General features: G+C 33.0%; 2 protein-coding genes across 2 annotated transcripts in view; both read left to right on the top strand.

The window, feature by feature from the left end:
* The first annotated feature begins 669 nt into the window (after positions 1-669).
* Positions 670-20,245, top strand: part of LOC111703446 (transforming growth factor-beta-induced protein ig-h3) — a 28,274-nt gene continuing 8,698 nt past the window's right edge. Inside the window, exons 1-14 of the mRNA XM_023475386.1 lie at positions 670-845; positions 928-1,046; positions 1,188-1,260; positions 1,673-1,908; positions 2,545-2,644; positions 3,913-3,952; positions 4,963-5,031; positions 5,453-5,544; positions 7,630-7,686; positions 8,707-8,763; positions 9,128-9,207; positions 9,887-9,962; positions 11,251-11,344; positions 18,549-18,604. Coding sequence (XP_023331154.1) covers positions 670-845; positions 928-1,046; positions 1,188-1,260; positions 1,673-1,908; positions 2,545-2,644; positions 3,913-3,952; positions 4,963-5,031; positions 5,453-5,544; positions 7,630-7,686; positions 8,707-8,763; positions 9,128-9,207; positions 9,887-9,962; positions 11,251-11,344; positions 18,549-18,604 — 1,325 coding nt within the window. The remainder of the gene's footprint in view (positions 846-927; positions 1,047-1,187; positions 1,261-1,672; positions 1,909-2,544; positions 2,645-3,912; positions 3,953-4,962; positions 5,032-5,452; positions 5,545-7,629; positions 7,687-8,706; positions 8,764-9,127; positions 9,208-9,886; positions 9,963-11,250; positions 11,345-18,548; positions 18,605-20,245) is intronic.
* LOC111703523 (uncharacterized) lies at positions 12,873-14,204 on the top strand. The gene is made up of 2 exons (XM_023475488.1): positions 12,873-13,050; positions 13,469-14,204. Exon 2 carries the CDS (start codon positions 13,475-13,477, stop codon positions 14,138-14,140), a length of 666 nt encoding a protein of 221 aa, XP_023331256.1. The 5' UTR covers positions 12,873-13,050; positions 13,469-13,474; the 3' UTR covers positions 14,141-14,204.

A 20,245-nucleotide genomic window follows, 5' to 3' on the forward strand; every position in this document is an offset into this window, starting at 1 on the left:
AAGCCTGATCTTTCAACTGACCCAGATCCTTAGAACTCCTTACAAGTTAGAACCCTGGAACACCCTGAAACACCCTGGAACATTCTGTCACATCCTGGAACACATTGGACAATCTTTGAAATACCCAAGAATCCCTTAGAACAACTTGGAACACTTGAAACCACTCTGGACCACCTTGCAACACCCTGGTACACCCCTGAATCACCCTGAAACACATGAAATACACTGAATCACCCTGGATCATCCTGGAACACCCTGGATCACCCTGGAACACATGAAACACCCTGGATCACCCTGGATCACCCTGGACAACATAAAACATCCTGGATCACCCTGGAGCACCCTGGATCACCCTGGAACACATGAAACACCATGGATCACCCTGGACAACATAAAACATCCTGGATCACCCGGGAGCACCCTGGATCACTCTGGAACACATGAAACACCCTTGATCACCCTGGAACACATGAAACATCCTGGATCACCCTGGAACACATGAAACACCCTGGATCACCCTGGAACACATGAAACACCCTAGATCACCATGGAGCACCCTGGATCACCCTGGAACACTCTGAAACACCCTGGGACCTTGGAAAGCAAGAAACACCCTGGATCACCTTGGAACACCCTGAGTCATCCTAAGCTCAGGAAACTAACTACAGCATGAAGCATTTTAAATTTCATAATTTAACGAAGAGGAATCCTCATATTTGTGTTATGCCAGGGACCATGATTTTCTGTCAATTAAGGAAATTGTCAATTGTAAATATTGTTAGTTATCAACCGACTCTTCTAAGAATAAGATCCGTACATATACTTATATATTGTTGTTTAAAGAGGTATGTATACTATAATGTGCTTATATGTACAGTTCTCAAAACATAACTTGTATGGTAGAAATGTTGATGTGAAATATCCTAGGATGAATATACTCCTGGTGCACCTACTGCTACTGGTTGGAGGGTGCCTGAGCAAACCCTCTACTGAAACATGGTTTCAAAAATCCTTTAACAATATGCAATCCGTACAGTCTAATTTAGGTAAAGAAAATAGAGTGGAAATGGCTTTTAAAAGGCGTAAAATCATCAATCAAAATAAATCAGTCTTAAAAACAAAACAAAAAATATGTATCCGACGTTTTTTATGCTTACTATTTTTATTAATTCTAAACCACATTTCAGGACAACAGTTTGATGAATCATTTAAAAAAGCCTCTTCACAGCTTAACAAGGCCATGGAAAACTTTCATGCAAGGTAACAAAATAGCTTGAGCTAATTAAACGTTTGTCAGTGATTAAAACGTTTGTATAAAGTGACTAAACTGATATTAACATTGGATTAATTTGAAGCAGAAGAAAATAATCCATAAAAACAGCTAACCAATATTTTTGTTATCTCAATTTTTTCCTGATTCGCCGGCATTTTGACAGTAGACAAAGCTCTCTTTGGTTGACCTTCAATGACAACCAAAAGAATTTAACAAATCCGTCGAAACAAAAAAGATGCGGATTAGTGGTTTGTGTTAGGATTAACAATGTAAAAGTTCCAACGTTAATCTATCAAATTTCTTTTACATAACTTTCTCAACTTTAAACTAGCATAAGCCAGAGAGAAACAACAAGTACAATAAAGCCATTTTTAGATAATTTTGTACTTTATGTACTAGATATGGTGGTCCAGCAGACGCTAAAATGCGAGAATTATCCGCTAGATGGAGTTCAGATCTAGAAGGTATGTCTGAGAGTATGATCGAGGGTGCTGAAGAATTCTCTGATATGTTCCATGAAAAAACAGCTGATATCTCAAACATGATGAACACTGGTGCTGAAGATATTTCGCAGATTTTCAATGAAAATGCTGGAAGATTTTCCTCCATACTTGATGATACATTTCAAGGAATTGGTAAGTGCACTCTAAATTTAAAAGTCGTAATTGAACGATAAAAGTCGCCTAATCGGATAAAAAAGTTGGATGCCATGCACCCGATTAGGCGACCAAAAATCTCTCATATTCAACAAAAAAACTCGCTTATTTTCAACAGCAAAATTGTTCATGTTTAGCAAAAATAATCAGTTCTTTAAACAAAATGTTTATTTTTTTTCCCGTGTACATACATTACATAATGAATTGTACAGTATGTTGTTTAATTTCTCAAACATGTAAACTTTTATGCTTTACAGAAGGAGTTTAAAATTTTCTGCAAGGCATGTAATGTATACTAACATTTCTCAGGTTACAGTGATCCCACCATAGCTTTAGTAGAAGTTACTATTTCCATTTACTGTTAGCGCGATTAAAGGATTCATAACTCTGATTGGATAATAGAAAGAAAGATAGATGTTACCGCCAAACTATTTCTATTGGTTCAGAATAGACAACAAACACATCATCACTGAAGCCTGATTGGATCAGGCGCTAATGGACTCAGCATACTGGAGTGATCAGTCAAAGGTTGAAAGGGTACCGTTGTGAATTTGGACGCCCCTCTTTAAATGGAAGGTTCTTTCTAATTAGGCTTGCAGCTCCCTTTAATTGTAGGAAGGTTTGGAGATGATTCACTACAGCAGACAAGTGAAATATTTGGAGGAATGCCAAGAATAGACTCAAATATATTTGGAATATTCAACAGAATTAGACCGTAAGCAATCCCAATGTTAATATATAATATTTATCGTATTTATGTACAGGGTTACCCACAAAGGATGAGACTTCAGAGACGACTGTACAACATGTATATTGCCGAATCATTAAACAAGCCATACAAATGTTCAAGGCAGATGACTTAATTTGACCGTGGATTCATCATATTTAAATAGTTTGCGGTCGTCTTTACAGTCATGCCCTTTATGGGTAACCCTGTAGGCTGTATGTCACACTTTTGGGCAAACAATCTGCATCTTCCAATCTTCCAATCTCGATGTGCGTCATCTCAATGTGCGTCCTCTCAATATGCGTCCTCTCAATGTGCGTCATCTCAATGTGCATCCTCTCAATATGCGTCCTCTCAATGTGCGTCATCTCAATGTGCATCCTCTCAATATGCGTCCTCTCAATGTGCGTCATCTCAATGTGCATCCTCTCAATGTGCGTCCTCTCAATGTGCGTCCTCTCAATGTGCATTCTCAATCTACTGTCCTCAATGTGCATTCTCAATTTGTGTCCTCAATTTTCGTCATCAATGTGCATTTTAATTTTACATTCTCAATGTGCTTCTGCAATGTGCCTTCTCAATGTGCATTCTCAATGTTTCCAATGTGCATTCTCAATGTTTCCAATGTGCATTCTCAATGTGCGTCCTCCATGTGCATTCTCTAAGTGCGATTTCAATGTGCATTCTCAATGTTTCCAATGTGCATTCTCAATGTGCGTCCTCAATGTGCATTCTCTAAGTGCGTTCTCAATGTGCATTCTCAATGTGTATTCTCAATGTGCATTCTCAATGTGTGTTCTAAATGTGCATTCTAAATGTGCATCCTCAATGTGCATTCTCTAAGTGCGTTCTCAATGTGCATTCTCAATGTGTATTCTCAATGTGCATTCTCAATGTGCGTCCTCAATGTGCATTCTCAATGTGTGTTCTAAATGTGCATTCTAAATGTGCGTCCTCAATGTGCGTTCTAAATTTACCATTCTCTAAGTGCGTTCTCAATGTGCATTCTCAATGTGTATTCTCAATGTGCATTCTCAATGTGCGTCCTCAATGTGCATTCTCAATGTGTGTTCTAAATGTGCATTCTAAATGTGCGTCCTCAATGTGCGTTCTAAATTTACCGTCCTCAATGTGCATTCTCAATGTACCGTCCTCAATTTGCATTCTTAATGTGCGTCCTCAATTTGCGTCCAAATTATTTGTGCATCCTTGTATAGTACTCTGCAGTGACTACTGTATGCAAATATTAATGCTAGGTCCTGGTGGGAGGGAGAAAATGTTTGCGTTGAAAGAGAGGTAATTTTTAGATAAGATCAAATTCAAAACAAGTTTTTAAGTTGATGCATTTAAATTATGTTTTATTGCAAACTATTACTGAACTATTGCGTAATTGCGTAAATGGAAATACGGCTTTATGCAACTGATTGGCGAGTTAAGATTTTAAAAAATAACGTTCAACTTGTGTTGTTCATCGTTTTGGTTTTTCTGTTGCTTTTTGATAAACTTTAAAATATCTTCATACAAATACATACATTTTCTGTCAAACTTTTAGAAAAAAAAATTAAAACGTTAGCCGTTTTTACACTTTGCCAAAAAAAAACCACCAAACATAGAATAGAACATTCCTTAGATTCATCCAGGTTCCCAAATCAAAATTTGAGGCAAATCGGTTCGGATTTATGATTGGACATACAAACAACCAAATATTTGGCAAATAGAGATTACTATTTTATAAATATAGATGATGTTAAAATAAATCTTTTTTTCTGGAATCTTAAATAGAAAATCTAACAAATTTATTTTACAAACAAGGATTGGAGGATATTGATGTAAACTACAGTTATACTAGAACTAATGTATATTGTCTAGGTTATGTCAGGTCTAGGATTTGAGGGTATTGATGTAAACTACAGTTAAACTAGAACTAATGTATATTGTCTAGGTTATGTCAGGTCAAGGATTGGAGGGTATTGATGCAAACTACAGTCATATTAGAACTAATGAATATTGTCTAGGTTATGGCAGGTCAAGGATTGGAGGGAATTGATGGTAAACTACAGTTATACTAGAACTAATGTATATTGTCTAGGTTAAGGCAGGTCAAGGATTGGATGGTATTGACGTAAACTATAGTTATACTAGAACTATTGTATATTGTCTAGTTTATGTCAGGTCAAGGATTGGAGGGTATTGATGTAAACTAGTTATACTAGAACTAATGTATATTGTCTAGGTTATGTCAGGTCAAGGATTGGAGGGTATTGATGTAAATTACAGTTATACTAGAACTAATGTATATTGTCTAGGTTATGTCAGGTCAAGGATTGGAGGGTATTGATGTAAACTACAGTCCTGGCACGAATATACAATTACAGGTTAAATATAAATCTAGTACATGAATCTTCAGAGCTGATAGTTTGTTTGTAGGAAAGTTGTTGCGTTTTCCTTCCAAATAATATTAGCATCGCCATGTAAATACTGTAATTATGAACTCTTATCTGTTTGTATTTAATCTATTTAATCCTTATTTGCCGTTTGATACGAAAATGTGTTTTTACATTTTATTTGTTGTCTAGACAACAAATAAAAGCACAGATCAGGTTTTCACTTTCATGCATTTCACTCCGTATTGTTGTTATAAATTCACTGAGGTTTGGTTTGGATAAGACCGAGGCCAAGTGTGCAGTGTGGTATCAAAATCATTAATTCATAACTAGGCATTGAGATAAGTCTGTCACGCCAAAATAAATAGTTGCTAAGGATTAGAAAACAGTAATTAGTTTCTTTATTCTTTAGATTTCTAAATGTGAGGATAGGGAAGGCTTTCATCAATGTAGTCAATCCATTCTAGAAGATGGAGAACTCAAAACAATCAAAACAACATTTAGGTATTCTACAAGGAAATCGGAAAAACCCCGTACATATTTAACTAGTTACATTGTTCTATTAAAGCTAGGCTGCAAGTTTCCTTACATTTTTCTGTTGCAGCTAGCCTGCCAGTTTTCCATAAAATGTTCAGCTAGCCTGCCAGTGTCCCATAAAATGTTCAGCTAGCCTGCCAGTGTCCCATAAAATGTTCAGCTAGCCTGCCATGTGTCCTATAAATTGTTCAGCAAGCCTGCCAGTGTCCCAAAAAATGTTCAGCTAGCCTGCCAGTTTTTTTAAGCTAGTGCGCTTTTTCATACTTTAATTACCTTAAACCGTTTTTTTTTTTTAATATGATCAGTTTATTCTATTGCTTTGGAGCTGTTATACATCTATCTGTGTCCTATGAAGTCTGTAATTCGCAATATACAGGGATAAACAGTAAACTCTAGAATAGACAGACGCCATTAAAACAATACTAAAGTTCATTTGATGCTGATGAATGCAAGTTATTTAATCACTAATTTAATGAAATGGTTCTGCTTACACTGCACAAACGCTAATCCTTATGTTCATATGACTATTTAAAGTCATAACTTGCGCCTTAAGTTTTAAATTCAATTTCCTATTCCAGAGTTTTCTGGTTTATAGCTGTATGTAGTGTATTCTGGTATTTCTATTTTATTTTAGAAACCAGTTTCTGAAAACTAAATTATAAAATTAATTGATTGGATCAATTAAGAGAATTATCCGAACTAATGAATGAAAATATACTTTATCAGAGACATAGTTTGAAATGTATGGAAAACACTGAATAGTACAATTGAAAAAATAATTGACTTATTATTCAATTTCTTTCTTTTAAATTTGTCAATTTGAATGTTTGGGATATCTTATAATTGAGAATAGGGTTTCCATTTTTCCGAAAAAAATTTCCACTTTGGAAATGGAAGGATCCGGAAATTTGTTGCGTAAACCAGAATTCCGGAATTACAGAACGCTCCGTAATTCCGGAACACCGTTCCGGAAATTTCCGACTTATGAAAAAAAATCGTTCCGGAAAATAATGAAAACGGAAAAAAATTCCGGATCATTTCCGTGCGCAAACTGTAACCCGGAATTCTGATGGAAACCCTAATTGAGAGTCTACAGTTTTGGGTTTTTACAGCATAGAAGAGCAAAACATGATCGAACATTGAATCCATCAAAAATCCCATTGAGACATTAAGATTTTCGGAAGATAAAAAGTACAGTCTAAATATAAATGATAAACTTTTAAAAGTTTTAAAAATGGCAGAACTAATTTGATTCAGTTTTAAAAGTTTTTTATAAGATTTATTTAAAGATTCGAGTTTCAGAAAAACTCTTCTTAAGAAGATGCCTAAATTAACAAAGGAGAAATTATCACTGTATTTATTTTCAATGTCTAAATTAAATTAAACATATGTTTTCAATCATTGAAGTTATTGAGAGGATAAAAGTTTAGAATTTCTTAATTTATTTTTTTTACAAAAAATAAGTAGATTTAAAGCTAGAAAAGGTCATAAAGTCGTAACAGCAAGGTCACATTTTAACTTTCTCCTTCTAGTTCAGTGTGCTCTGCAATGAGATTTAGAATAGTACAGTCGTCGTCGCACATATCAATACAATGAAGACGACAGTCGATTTTAATTTAAATATATATCAAGCTTTTAAACAGATGAATACACAGACACATTGAAACAAAGAGAAGCTGTCAACTAAAAAAGCTTCTCTTTAATAACTTGTAAACTTGCAATAGGGAAAAAAACTTGTAAACAATCAAAACTTAGATAAAAAAGTTGCTATCATTGTATTGAAATGATACCACTGTATCGACACCAATTTCCCCATAGATTAATACAGATAGAACACTATAATTATGCGTTTGCTTTCTCTCAGTCTTGTCATTCAACGCGTAACTTCTTTGAGCCTCTGCCTCATGGTAATTGTGAACTAAAAAATCCTAAATCTTGAAAAGACAAAATTTATCCTGCTCAATCTGTATTGATACTAATCTATGAATTCCCCTTTCCTATTCAGAAAGTATAGAATTCGAATATCCCCTGAATTGTATTCTCTTGTTTCAGTTGCTGCCACGGATTCAAGCTGACAGACAACAATCTTTGTGAGGAATTTGATATCAGGTCAGAGTTAAAATAAAATAGAGATTTCAAATAATTAAAGACAGAAGTCTTGCCACAATTCTAATCCCTATATTTTGAAAGCCAATGTCGTTATAGAACTTTGAATTCGGTTAGATCTAATAATTTGAAATATGAAAAGTCTATACCACACTCGAGATATTTTACTGCTAATCAGCTTTAATCAGCTAATCAGCTGGGTTAAGTAGGTCTATAGTCGTACCGGCACCACATGCTATGTTCTTACAAAAGGTTTTTGACTGCCATTTAAATATAATACCCGGCCATTCAGTGGTTACGTTTTACAATTTATTAAGAAATAATCTAATTTTAACCTTAAAGTATCTTAAAGCACTAGGCTTTTCTATTTCAATTGTGAACATGTTCTCTTTGCATACATTGTGAAACAAAAACAAAAATTTCGCGGATTTTCAAAATTTCAAAAATCGAATTTTGTTAGTAGCAATTTTTTGAAAATTCGATCATCGACAAACCTTCCCTGGGGTCACGCGAGGTCCCACATAAAATTTGGGCCGGATCGGTTCAGCTGTTTTGACGTTTATTGGATACAAACCAAACAAACACCCAGACAAGCAAAGTATATATTTAGATTAATGTAGTTCCTTGACAGAGAGAAAATTTAAAAATTTTCTGATATTTTTGTAAAACTGCAGATTTTTCATAAAATTTGGATAATTTGGCTTTTATGTTTTTATATTTTGGTGTGCTATTTTTTTTGTAATGATCCCACACATGTGAGGTTGAGGTATCATGAGAGGTCCCAGAAAAATTTTTGCTCACCATTTGTCTCGACATTTAAAGTAAAATAAGATAAAATAAGATAAAGTTTATTGCTAAAATACATGTATCTGTGTACAGAACGAGTTTACAATTACAAATAGATGATTATATTAACAAGTATAAAGCAACTAGGTGGAAAAAAGCTCTTGGCTGTTTTGATTATTTTTTCCACCTAATTTTAATAATAATAACAAAACATTTCAATATGAATATTTCTTCTAGGCCTACTGAGGAAACAATTGCAGATCTTGAAGGAACTGATTTCTTAGCTTTAATCAGGTAAACAAGCAATACAAGTTTTTAATAATCTATACAATAAATTTTGATCATTTATATATTGCTGCAACTGGCAAAACGGCTGAACCAAATTGACTGATTTTTTTTTGGGGGGGGGTCATGGTGGGGGTGACGAGGGCTAAAAATATGAAAATTTTCAAAATTCCACGGGCAACCCCGGACAGCGACTCAAATTATAAAATGTTAAGTGAAGTATTTTAAAATCCATTTTTTTAAGCACAAAAACTTAGAAACTGTATTTTCAATAATTTTGGCATAAGTTTATAAGGTTTATCATTATCTTTTAACATTTGCCATTGAATTTTTGAAATTTTGAAATTAAGAATGACAATTTGCTTGTTTACAGTGAAGAGAATCTTTTAAAAGAGCTGGATAATTCAACAATATTCATGCCTAACAATCAGGCAATTCATGCTTTCAAAACAGGTATTCATGCGTTCAAAACAGTTATTAATGCGTTCAAAACAGGTATTGTTGCATTCAAAACAGCTGTATTCATGCATTTAAAACAGGTATTAAGGCATTCAAAACAGATATTCAGGAATTTAAAACAGGTATTTACGCATTCAAAGCAGGTATTGATGCATTTTAAACAGGTTTTCATGCATTTATAACGGTAATAGTACAAACATCGGACCCACAAACGTCGTATGGTACAAAGGTTGGACAGTACAAACGTCGGACTTACAAACTTCGAACTAGTACAAACGTCGGACTGGGACAAACGTCGGACCAGTACAAACTTCGGACTAACAAACGTCGGACTGGTACAAATGTCGGACTGGGACTAATGTCGGACTATAGTAACAAACGTTGAACCAGTACAAATGTCGGACGGGTACATTTATAAGGAAAACCGTCGGGCTTTGGTTGAGTTTGAAAGAAAGACAACTATGAAAAGAAATAAATTAAAAATCACTCACTTACTGGGATAAAAATAAAAGATAACTGAATAAAGTCTCAACCTTTTTTAACGGATTATGATTCCTATATTCTTGCAACCCGATGTTGTATAACTTTTGATATTTAAGCCGTCGAAAAGATGTAGGGTTAGGAAAATTTTATTTTGTGGAAAAAACTGTCTTTAAAGCTTTGTTAATTTTAGAACTTGCAAAGATGGAGATACATGGAGGGAATGAAGAAGTTGTCTACAACATTGACGACGGTCTTCTACAGTACAGGTACATTTCATCAGGGGGCCTTAAAGGGACTGTACAGTAGTGGTACATTTCATCAGGGGGACCTTAAAGGGACTGTACAGTACAGGTACATTTCATCAGGGGGGCCTTAAAGGCACTGTACAGTACAGGTACATTTCATCAGGGGGACCTTAAAGGGACTGTACAGTACAGGTACATTTCATCAGGGGGGCCTTAAAGGGACTGTACAGTAGTGGTACATTTCATCAGGGGGACCTTAAAGGGACTGTACAGTACAGGTACATTTCATCTGAGGGACTTTAAGGGGACTGTACAGTACAGGTACATTTCATTAGAGGGACCTTAAAGGGACTGTACAGTACAGGTACATTTCATCTGAGGGACTTTAAGGGGACTGTACAGTACAGGTACATTTCTCCAGGAGACCTTAAAGAGACTTTACAGTACGGGTACATAGCATCAGGGGGACTTCAAAGCTGGACTGTTGATCCAACTTCAAGTTGTTCTTTATTTCAAGAGATAAATTCCCAATTTTCCTGATATATCCTTTTTTAAACAATTTAATATATTTTTAATTTTGAATTTTATAAATTGGGTACAGTTAATACAGAAAAATTCTAGTTTCAAGTTTGATTATTTTTGTCATCAAAAGTAAAATAAAGTCATTTAATATGTAAGGATGAACTCCTGATGATGCCAAAGTTTTTGGTGAAATATATTGAGAAGAAAATTATGTAATTTTAGTAATAGAGAGTAGGGTTGGGATTTGTTTAAAAACGATCTAAAGTTAAAAGGGCTTGTATCTCTTAGTCTATTTAAAGGGATTGTATCTCTTAGTCTATTTAAAGGGATTGTATCTCTTAGTCTATTTAAAGGGATTGTATCTCTTAGTCTATTTAAAGGGATCGTATGCCTAATTTAAATTGACCCTTCCAGTAAGAAAAAAATACGTTTACATTTCAAATAATTTCCTATATATACTCATTTTTAAATAAAATTTTGCAGGGTTTTGCTACAAATCCTTTGTTGCTATATTTCAGCTAACTTATTGTAAATATCATTGATTGATTTTTGATTAGTTTATTTCACTGTGTTCGAAATGTCAGTATATCAAATTTTTTTTTGACACACTGCACACTAGATTACTTTGAAACAGACTGTTTATGAAATTAAAAAATGAAAATTAAGAATTATTTCATTAAACTTAATAAAAAAAAATTCATTTAAGTATCTACACCAAATTATATTACTTTATACTTGTGTGTGAAAATAAATCTTAGTAATAATAATAATAATTTTATCTAATTAGAAAAAGAAGAAGTGCAGATATTATTATACATGAGGAGATGAAACTTAAACAAATTCTGCTCAGTCATATCTCACCGACCATTAACAATCTAAAGGTAACAAAAAAGAGATTAAGCCTGATTTAAATATGATGAAATATTCAACACCACCTGTAGTAAACTCCTAACTAGTTAGTTCCTAAAAGTTTAAGGTTTTCGCATTTTTTTTTGTTCTGAGACTTGATATAGTTGTCGTCGTATATATCAATACAATGAAGACGACTATCGATTTCAATTTTTATTTCTACAGTATGGATACACATGAACTTGGAAACTAAGAGAAAAACTGGCAATTACCAGTTTCTCTTTGTTTACATGTAATTTGTAATTTGGAAAAAGTTTAAATTGAAAAGTCGTCTTCGTTGCATTGATAAAAGCGCCGACAGCTGTATAGGAAAAGTGGCGAGACAATATTCTAAATGCTTTTATTTAAAAATACTCAAAAAAGTTAGACATTATAATTTCAGTAATTAATTTTCAATCACCATTTGTTCAATACAATTACAACAATTAGCTTTGAGTTAGTTTATCATAATTTTTATTATTCTGAGCCTTTTGTAAATATTGTCTACTTAAAAAATAAATGGCTAAACTCACTTTTTTAAAAAAGGGCCGTGCTACATCTGTTAAAACATTGTTATATAACGTCAGCCTGTCTGACGCTGAACTTGACATTGAAATCTTGTAATTTTTTGTGATTGCTGATTGCAAAATTGTTCAAACCTTGAGTTTTGTATGCAACACAGCGTAACAGCTAGAATGCAGTAAATGCACTTATTATATACTAGTTTCTTCATTTGCAATAAGGATAAAACGTTGTAATTAACAGAATATTGTGGGGGGGAGGTTGCAATTATTTTGCAATAATTAAACGAGTGTTTAGCACAGAAGTAGAAAGGAAAGTCTCAAGAAAATGAAAAAATAGATTTAATGAAACTGAGATCGTACTTTTTATTTAAAGTATCGATAATTTTGAACGCTTGATCTCGATATTCAATATGGACACTTTAAATTTGAGGATCAGGCATTTGTCTCCATCTAATAAAATGTTTACCGATATCAAGGGTTCAAGATTAACGATATTCACACAAAAGTTCCGATCAAATTTTCCTTTACGGCTTGTTTAAGAAAATGTGGCTAAAACTAACAAATGAAATGAGTCTTTGGCAAAAACTCAAATTTTTTAAGCCTCATATCTTTGCAAGCCGATGTTGTAATCATTTGATATTTCTAAAGCTAAAATTATTTCATAGTTTAAAATAGTCTACAACATTGGATTGCAAAGATATAGGGATTAGAAAATTAGAGATTGTGACAGAAACTCAATTTCTTTTTTTATGAAATGCACAATTCAGGCTTATAGTCAAAAAGTTTTACATTTAAAAATTAATTTGATAATACGTTTTTTAATTTGCTTTGTGTTGCATTTACTATTATAAAGTGCTTAATTACATTTAATATAAAGTGCATTGTACAGAGTGCATAATTACATTTAATGTAAAGTGCATTGTATAGAGTGCATAATTACATTTAATTCAAAAGTTTTATTGAAAAGGATCAAAATATGAATTTGTTTTCTTTTGGATTAGTTTTGTTGTAATCTGGAACGGATTAGGAATACCTTAGAATTTACGTATATATATATATATATAGAAAATGCAGCCAGCGCTCTATATAATGAATCAAAGCAAACGGGAACAGGCAGTGCACAAAGAACCTTAATAGTAGAAAGACTTATACATAGATATAATCTTCTACCTTAGGTAAGTGCAGCTCCCAAGTTACATTGATTCATAATTCAGACTATTAACATAATATAGCCTGATAAATACAGTCAACTATCAATAGCTAGTTATAGATATCTATATTTATACATACAAGCAAGGATACATATAATTCGGCATAGCTAAACTAAATACATAGCTCCGCAGAATTAATAGCTCCGCAGAGTTAATAGCTCCACAAAGCTAGCAGCTCCGCAACATTAATAGTTCAGCAGAGTTGATAGCTCCGCAAAGTTAATAGCTCCGCAAAGCTAAATAAGGAAGCCCCATAACGCTAGGCAAGACCAATAGCTTAGTGAAAGTTATATATATATATATAACCAATCTTGGATAGTTCCTAATTGTACTAATAGCTAAGTAACAAATATACCATAAAGTTATTAAAGCTTTCTTATAGGTGAAGATGTCTAGATTCTTCAAGTACATCGAACATTGTCCAAACGTGGCTGGACCCCTTCCGGATGATGTAACGGAAGGAGACAGTGACGGCGAATTAGAGTTAGAGACACTGTTCATCTCTGATAGCTCTACTGAGATAGTGACTGCATCCATAGAGATAGTCACAGTTCCACCCTCAGACGATGAAACTGAGGAATTGGAAACAGGTGTTCCCGCCCTCACTGCTGCAGAGGTGTCCGAGAGCTCCGGAGATGAGGGAGAGTATGGAGCAGATGATGAGAGAGATGAACTGGATGGAATAGGAGCAGAGGAGAGGAAGTCCCAGCAGGGGGATGATGAAGAGGTTCCTAACCTGGAAGATGTCGGAGAAGAAGAAGACAAGTTCACCAAGATGTGGAGAGCACTGGGCCTGCAACCAGACAAGGGACAGGTGGACTTGGTGAAGGAGAATAGGCAGAAGGTGCGGGGCCGGATTGATGCTATATGGCAGGAGTTACGCCTAGTAATAATAGAAGCATTTGAGAACAATGGTGGAATGCTCTACAGCGAGGAGGAGCATCATCTCAAACAGGAATTGGCGCTTGTCCCCAATATGTCTCTCATCTTGGAGCAGCGGCTGGAGCTGTTACAACTCTTAGCCATGGAAGTCGAGTTCAGTCCAGAATATTAATATCCTAAATATATAATATGGAATCAGTAAACTTAGATTAATAAATATGAACTAAGAGAGTCAATTATTGCCTTTTAAATTCTGCTGTCGACCGAATAAAACTCGGGGTTTACAACAGTTTTCATACGTGAATCGTAAAATGAATTAGTTCTGTAGGTTTTGGAGTAATTTCCTGCATTCTATAAACATCATTTCTTTTTCTTACTTATCTTAAATTCCTTAATTTCCAACATTATATCAGCTACTTTGTAGAAAATCGAATCTTGTGATCAAAGTTCACGAATGGTCCGTGTTTGTATAAAAGCCTTTTTGGTTAAAAATTCTTATATATTACGTAATTGACACACACATATCATGTCCCTATTTTCATTAAAATTTTGACACACAGTTTAAAATTCTGAATTTTAAATCAATCATATCCCTTTTTTAAAGCTTTATGACTAACAACGATGATATTTGTTGATATTATTGATTTGGTACATAAGCAGATGTTGCTTGATAAAACCATTCTATTTGTAATTGACATGTAATTGTTGAATTAAGCAAATTTTGCTAATTTATTTTTTTACATACACTTTATTTTTGCCAAAAAAAGCTTTCTATATCTATTGGAATGATCCAGACTCTTGATTTTGAAAAGCAAGTTATTCAGCGGTCTTAAGCGAACGTTTTATATGTATCAAATGAATTCTATTTTTTATTCTGTAATACTTTTCTCTCAGTTCAATTACTAGAGATGTCAACGTTTTGATTTTTCTAGATTTTAGCTTTCGTTACGATAGTGTTCATCAAAAGTATTAACGTTTGAAACGTTACGTTGCACATTATGAAATTTGATGGCATAGAGCAACGTTACGTAATGAATTTTCTGCACTTGAATACCTTATACAACGTTAAGCTTTAGTAAATGTTATTGAAACAGTAAGCTCCGTTACGCTTTTGCATTTGATGGTTTAAAAAACTTTCCCAACGTTGCGTTAATGCTTATGTAATATAACCACAATTTTTTAACGTTCCACTTTCATGCAAGGTAAATATTTTCAGAGACCTTACGTTACACTTTCACTTGGTTTACGATCTAAAAGATGACAAACGTTTTGCTTTGATAAAACGTCATTGGGGCATAGTTCTGTACGTTACAATGCATTTCAGTGCAATGAATATTTTTTGTTACGTTACGTTTTATCTTAACTTTTCCAATATAAACTCTTTTAATTACGTTCAGAAATTTTACTTAAATGCACCTTTTCTTACGTTACGATTTATCGAAACGTTATTGTGAACACTTTTTTGTTACACTTTTTTACAACTGACAATCAAAACTGTTTATTCGTTTCGTTTCTAAGAAAGATTAGAAAAAATGTTCTATACGTTGCGTTGTATTAAAATGTTAAAGCCTTAATGTTTCTAACGTTACACTTTATTAAATTAATATTGTTTCTAAATGAAAGCATTGAAAGATTTTTTCCGTGATAATTACATATTTTTACTCACCCTGTATGTTGCTGTTGTATTGTTAACCTTTTTAGAGAATGTGCTGAAGAATATGCATTATGCAATTTAAAGATGTTATTATATTATTATGTTTAACGATTTTTAAAATGTGTAAATGAAAGTTTTTAGCATTAGACTTTCAACTCATAGTGTGTTTTAAAGGGACTAGAGACGTAATTTCAAGTGACCTTCCATTTATGGAGTGGCATGTCCATTGTCCAGTAGGGGTGATCAATATTGGAATAGAGCCAACCGCCCACCGGAAGTCGCTGCGTTTTCATCGTAAGGCCACAAAAAAAAATTATTTTTTATTTTCATGTTATACATCATTTTCTTGGAAATTCAATGCTAAATTCAAATCTGAAAAGCATTTAAAAAATTGAAAATTAAGAAAGTCAGAGCTAAAAAACTCATCAAAAACATTAAAAAGTTTAAAAACCGGAATTTAGTACAGTTATTTGGCCATAACTTCTTATAACTTCTTTAGATTTTAATATATTTAAAAATGGTTTTCGAATCTGAATTCAGCATGACATTTCCAAGAAAATGATGTATCATATTTATTTTTTGCAAGATACGAGACAGGAAAACACTCCTAATTTTCAAATCATCAATCAGATAAAGGTATACAAGTTATCATTGGGAATCGAGCATGGCCCTCTTTAAATGATGGATCACTTGAAATTATCATCGTGTATTTGACGAGCTTAAAAAATAGACTGTTTTTGGACACTTCATAAAATGAGTTAAAATTCGGCAAGGCAAACAACTTTTGCATGAGGAACAGTAATTCTAAATAATTTAAATTAGTTTAGGGTTAATTTTTTCTTTTTTACGCAATGCAGACTGATCCTTGTCTTCAATCTAACAGAAGTCATAGTTTAAAATATCTAAGGTCTACAACATTGGTTAGCAAAGATATAGAGATTAGAAATATAAGTTTGTGAACAACTCAATTCCTTTAGACATTCTTATCTAACAGAAGTCATAGCTTGAAATATCAAAAGTCTACAACACCAGCTTGCAAAGATTAAAATTTGTGGTGAATTTTTAGTTCTTTTTGTGTTTTTTTTATGTTACTTACAAAGTGAGTAAAAAAGCGACATTAGCTTTAGTTTTAAAACCACAATGAAAATGTTTTCAGAGTTCATATTTGGGGTTAAAAATATCAAATATAGTAAGACAAATGCTAAATTTTTTTTAACACAAACAACGCGAAATAAAATTATTTAACATTTTTTTCTTTTTAAAAAAATCGATTAAAAATCAGTTTTCTTTTCTATTCTAAAGTTTCATAAAAATCTATTGATGAATAAAACATAACACGCATTTTCCATTTGATAAAATATTTTTACATTTCTAAATTTTTCAACCTAAAACATGAACCATGCCAACTGAAGTTATGATTTCAAGTAGTCAAATAAACATGAAATTTTGTTTGTTCACAGACCCGTTCCACTTGATTGCAACTTGATAAGTTGATTTTTTTGCAATTAGTAAATTATTTGCTTGTTAACAGAAAATGCATTTGTAAAATTTCTTAATGTCGTATTTCTTTTCCAGAGTTTTAGTGAGTTCCATTAAGCAATGGCAAATCAAAACCTTTAATGTCCAAGAAACATTTATAAGATTTGAATTTTCACTAATAGCATGTTACAAAAAACTCGTTTACACTTTAAAAAGGAACTAAGTTTTTTTTTCTAATTCACTAATCCCTATATATTTCTAACCCGATGGTTTAAACCTTGTATATTTCAATATTAATGGTCTACGAGATCGGGTTGCAAAGATATATTAAATGAAAATTAGAGTTTTTGGCATAAACTCATTTTCTTTCAACTTGAAATGAAACTTATAATCATCAGTCGAATCTCTTACATTGATAGATTAGAGACGTTTTGAAATGTTTTGATTGACAGAATTATTGTTACACTTTTGAAATTAAAACTCAGCCCTCATATAGTCTAACGTTTTATGAACAACATTTTAATCAGACATATATCTAACGTTAGACTAATCAATTTAGTATTCAGAGAAAAGTTATGAAACGTTTTGATTTACATAATTACATTTTTTAAAATGTTATACGTTACATTATTGAAATTTTACTCTGTAAAAAAAACTTTCGTTTCCTGATTATTAAAATAATAACCCATTTCTGCAACGTTGCATTGTTCATTATACTATGAGGGAAAACGTTTCAAAACGTTTTCATAAACAGTAATGCATTTTTCAGTTATACAACGTTACACTTTTTATAAGTTGAACTTTGAAATAGAAATCCTTTCGTTACGATATTCAATCAAATCACGATTCATTTTTCAAACGTTAGACTTTCAAGCTCCCTTCTGATACAAAACATTTCTTTACGTTATGGTCAAAAAAGTTGTAGATAATGAAGGAAACTTAAAAGAGAAAAGATAAATTTTTAATATCATGAAGGGAACTTAAAAGAGAAAAGATACATTTTTAATATCATGAAGGAAACTTATAAGAGAATGAAGGGAACTTGAGAAAAGATAAATCTATATAATAAAACAACACGTTACAAACTGCTGGACCGATTGGGCTGACATTTTTTAAGAATAGCAAAAATTAAAATTTTTTTTCAATTTTTCTTTCTTTATTTTTTTTTCAAGAAATTAAGAGAAGGCCAAATCTAATTGGAAAAAACTTTGCGACTTCGTAGCTCCTCTAGTTTTGATTTAATTACATTTTATAAATTCAAAATGCAATTTGTTCTTCTCAAAAGTTCTACTATAAGATGAATTATGACTAAAAATATTCAAATCTAACATAAATTATACTTTAATTAAAAGTGTAATGCAAGTAAAATGTCAATATATGAAAACGGCGTGAATAGCTTTTTTTACCTACGTTTTTTTAAAGTAGGGTTTAAAAACTTTTTGTTCAGGATTTTTCTGACAATGAATTGCTGGTGTCTAAAGCTGAAGGAGGAGGTTCTATCAGGTTCTTTATAAACTATACAGGGTGTCTCAGTAAAAATGGGCATTTAGAAAAAGGGGCAATTTTTTATAGTGTTTCATCTCCAAGGTTTTTTCATGCAAATATGGAACTCTACAGCTCCTAGAATATGGAGCTCTGCAGCTCCTAGAATATGGAGCTCTATAGCTAATAGAATATGGAGCTCTAAAGCCCCTAGAATATGGAGCTCTACAGCTCCTAGAATATGGAGCTCCACAGCTCCTAGAATATGGAGCTCTCCAGCTCCTAGAATATGGAGCTCTACAGCTCCTAGAATATGGAGCGCTACAGCTTATAAAATATGGAGCTCTACAGCTCCTAGAATATGGAGCTTTACAGCTCCTAGAATATGGAGCTCTGCAGCTCCTAGAATATGGAGCTTTACAGCCCCTAATATATGGAGCTCTACAGCTCCTAGAATATGGAGCTCTACAGCTCCTAGAATATGGATCTCTAGAGCAAAGTGAATAAATACTAAAGTGGAACAGACTAAGGAAACGACGACAGGTTGGGCCATAAGGGTTTATTTGGTTTGGAAATAATTTCAAGAAAAGATTTCGTTTGGAAAGTAAAGACTAGAAAAAAAAACTAAAGACCCATGTAAATGTCGTCTTCAGATAGAACTTCGAAATTTTCACGATTTAAAATCAAAATTTTTTGTACGTTTCCATGTAGTTTATATGTAAATACTATTTAGTCGCTTAATCAATTCATTGATTAATTTGCCTGGCACTTCTAATTCTAAAGGAATTTATCTTTAAAACTGATTAGTTTTGTTTCAAATCTCACTAATTGTGCAGTAAAATGGCTAAAATTCACTTCTGAAATCTTAATTTACGTTAACTTATATTTAAGTTAAATACAAATTCTAAGTCTGTGTTTGTAAACAAAGGGAGTCCAGCTTCTGTTGCACTGTACACTCCGTATACAGACCAATTTATATATATATATATATATACATATTTCTATATACTTGGGACATAAAATGTCGTCATCCAACTATGAGTATGGTCCACTTTAGTATTTATTCACTTTGTCTCTAGAGCCCCTAGAATATGGAGCTCCACAGCTCCTAGAATTTTGAGCTCTACAGCTCCTAAAATATGGAGCTCTACAGCTCCTAGAATATGGAGCTCCACAGCTCCTAGAATATTGTTCTTTAAAGGACTGTACGCGTAATGTCAAGTGACCCTCCATTGACGGAGCTGTTTATTCGATTCACAACAGTACCCTTAAAAGCCTTAAGAAGGTGTGAGATATCTTTGTCTTGATTTTTAAAAACTAATTTATGGTTTCTCTATAAAAGTGACAATTGTACATTTGTTGCTTCATAATTGTCCAGGGTTCAATGTTTTAGATTATTTTGACTGAATGGTCCACTTGCTTCCGACCTTTTTGATACACCCTATGTCATTCATTAAAGCCTCTTCATTCCTGTTTTTATTGGGACATACTGAATAAAATATTAAACGCATTGAATATCTATAATCGAATAATAATATCCAAAACAATTATTATCTGAAAAAAATGCGAAGGGACAATGTGACAAAAAAAACATCTTAATTTTTTATATCAATTCTTTGTATAACAGTACAGTCGTCGTCGTTATTATAAAAACAATGAAGA

The sequence above is a fragment of the Eurytemora carolleeae genome, unplaced genomic scaffold, assembly GCF_000591075.1.
Source record: "Eurytemora carolleeae unplaced genomic scaffold, Eaff_2.0 scaffold100, whole genome shotgun sequence".
In the NCBI taxonomy this organism is placed as follows: domain Eukaryota; kingdom Metazoa; phylum Arthropoda; class Copepoda; order Calanoida; family Temoridae; genus Eurytemora; species Eurytemora carolleeae.

Excerpts from the sequence above, each read along its gene's own strand:
- LOC111703523 (XM_023475488.1), top strand. The coding sequence starts at position 13,475 with ATGTCTAGATTCTTCAAGTACATCGAACATTGTCCAAACGTGGCTGGA.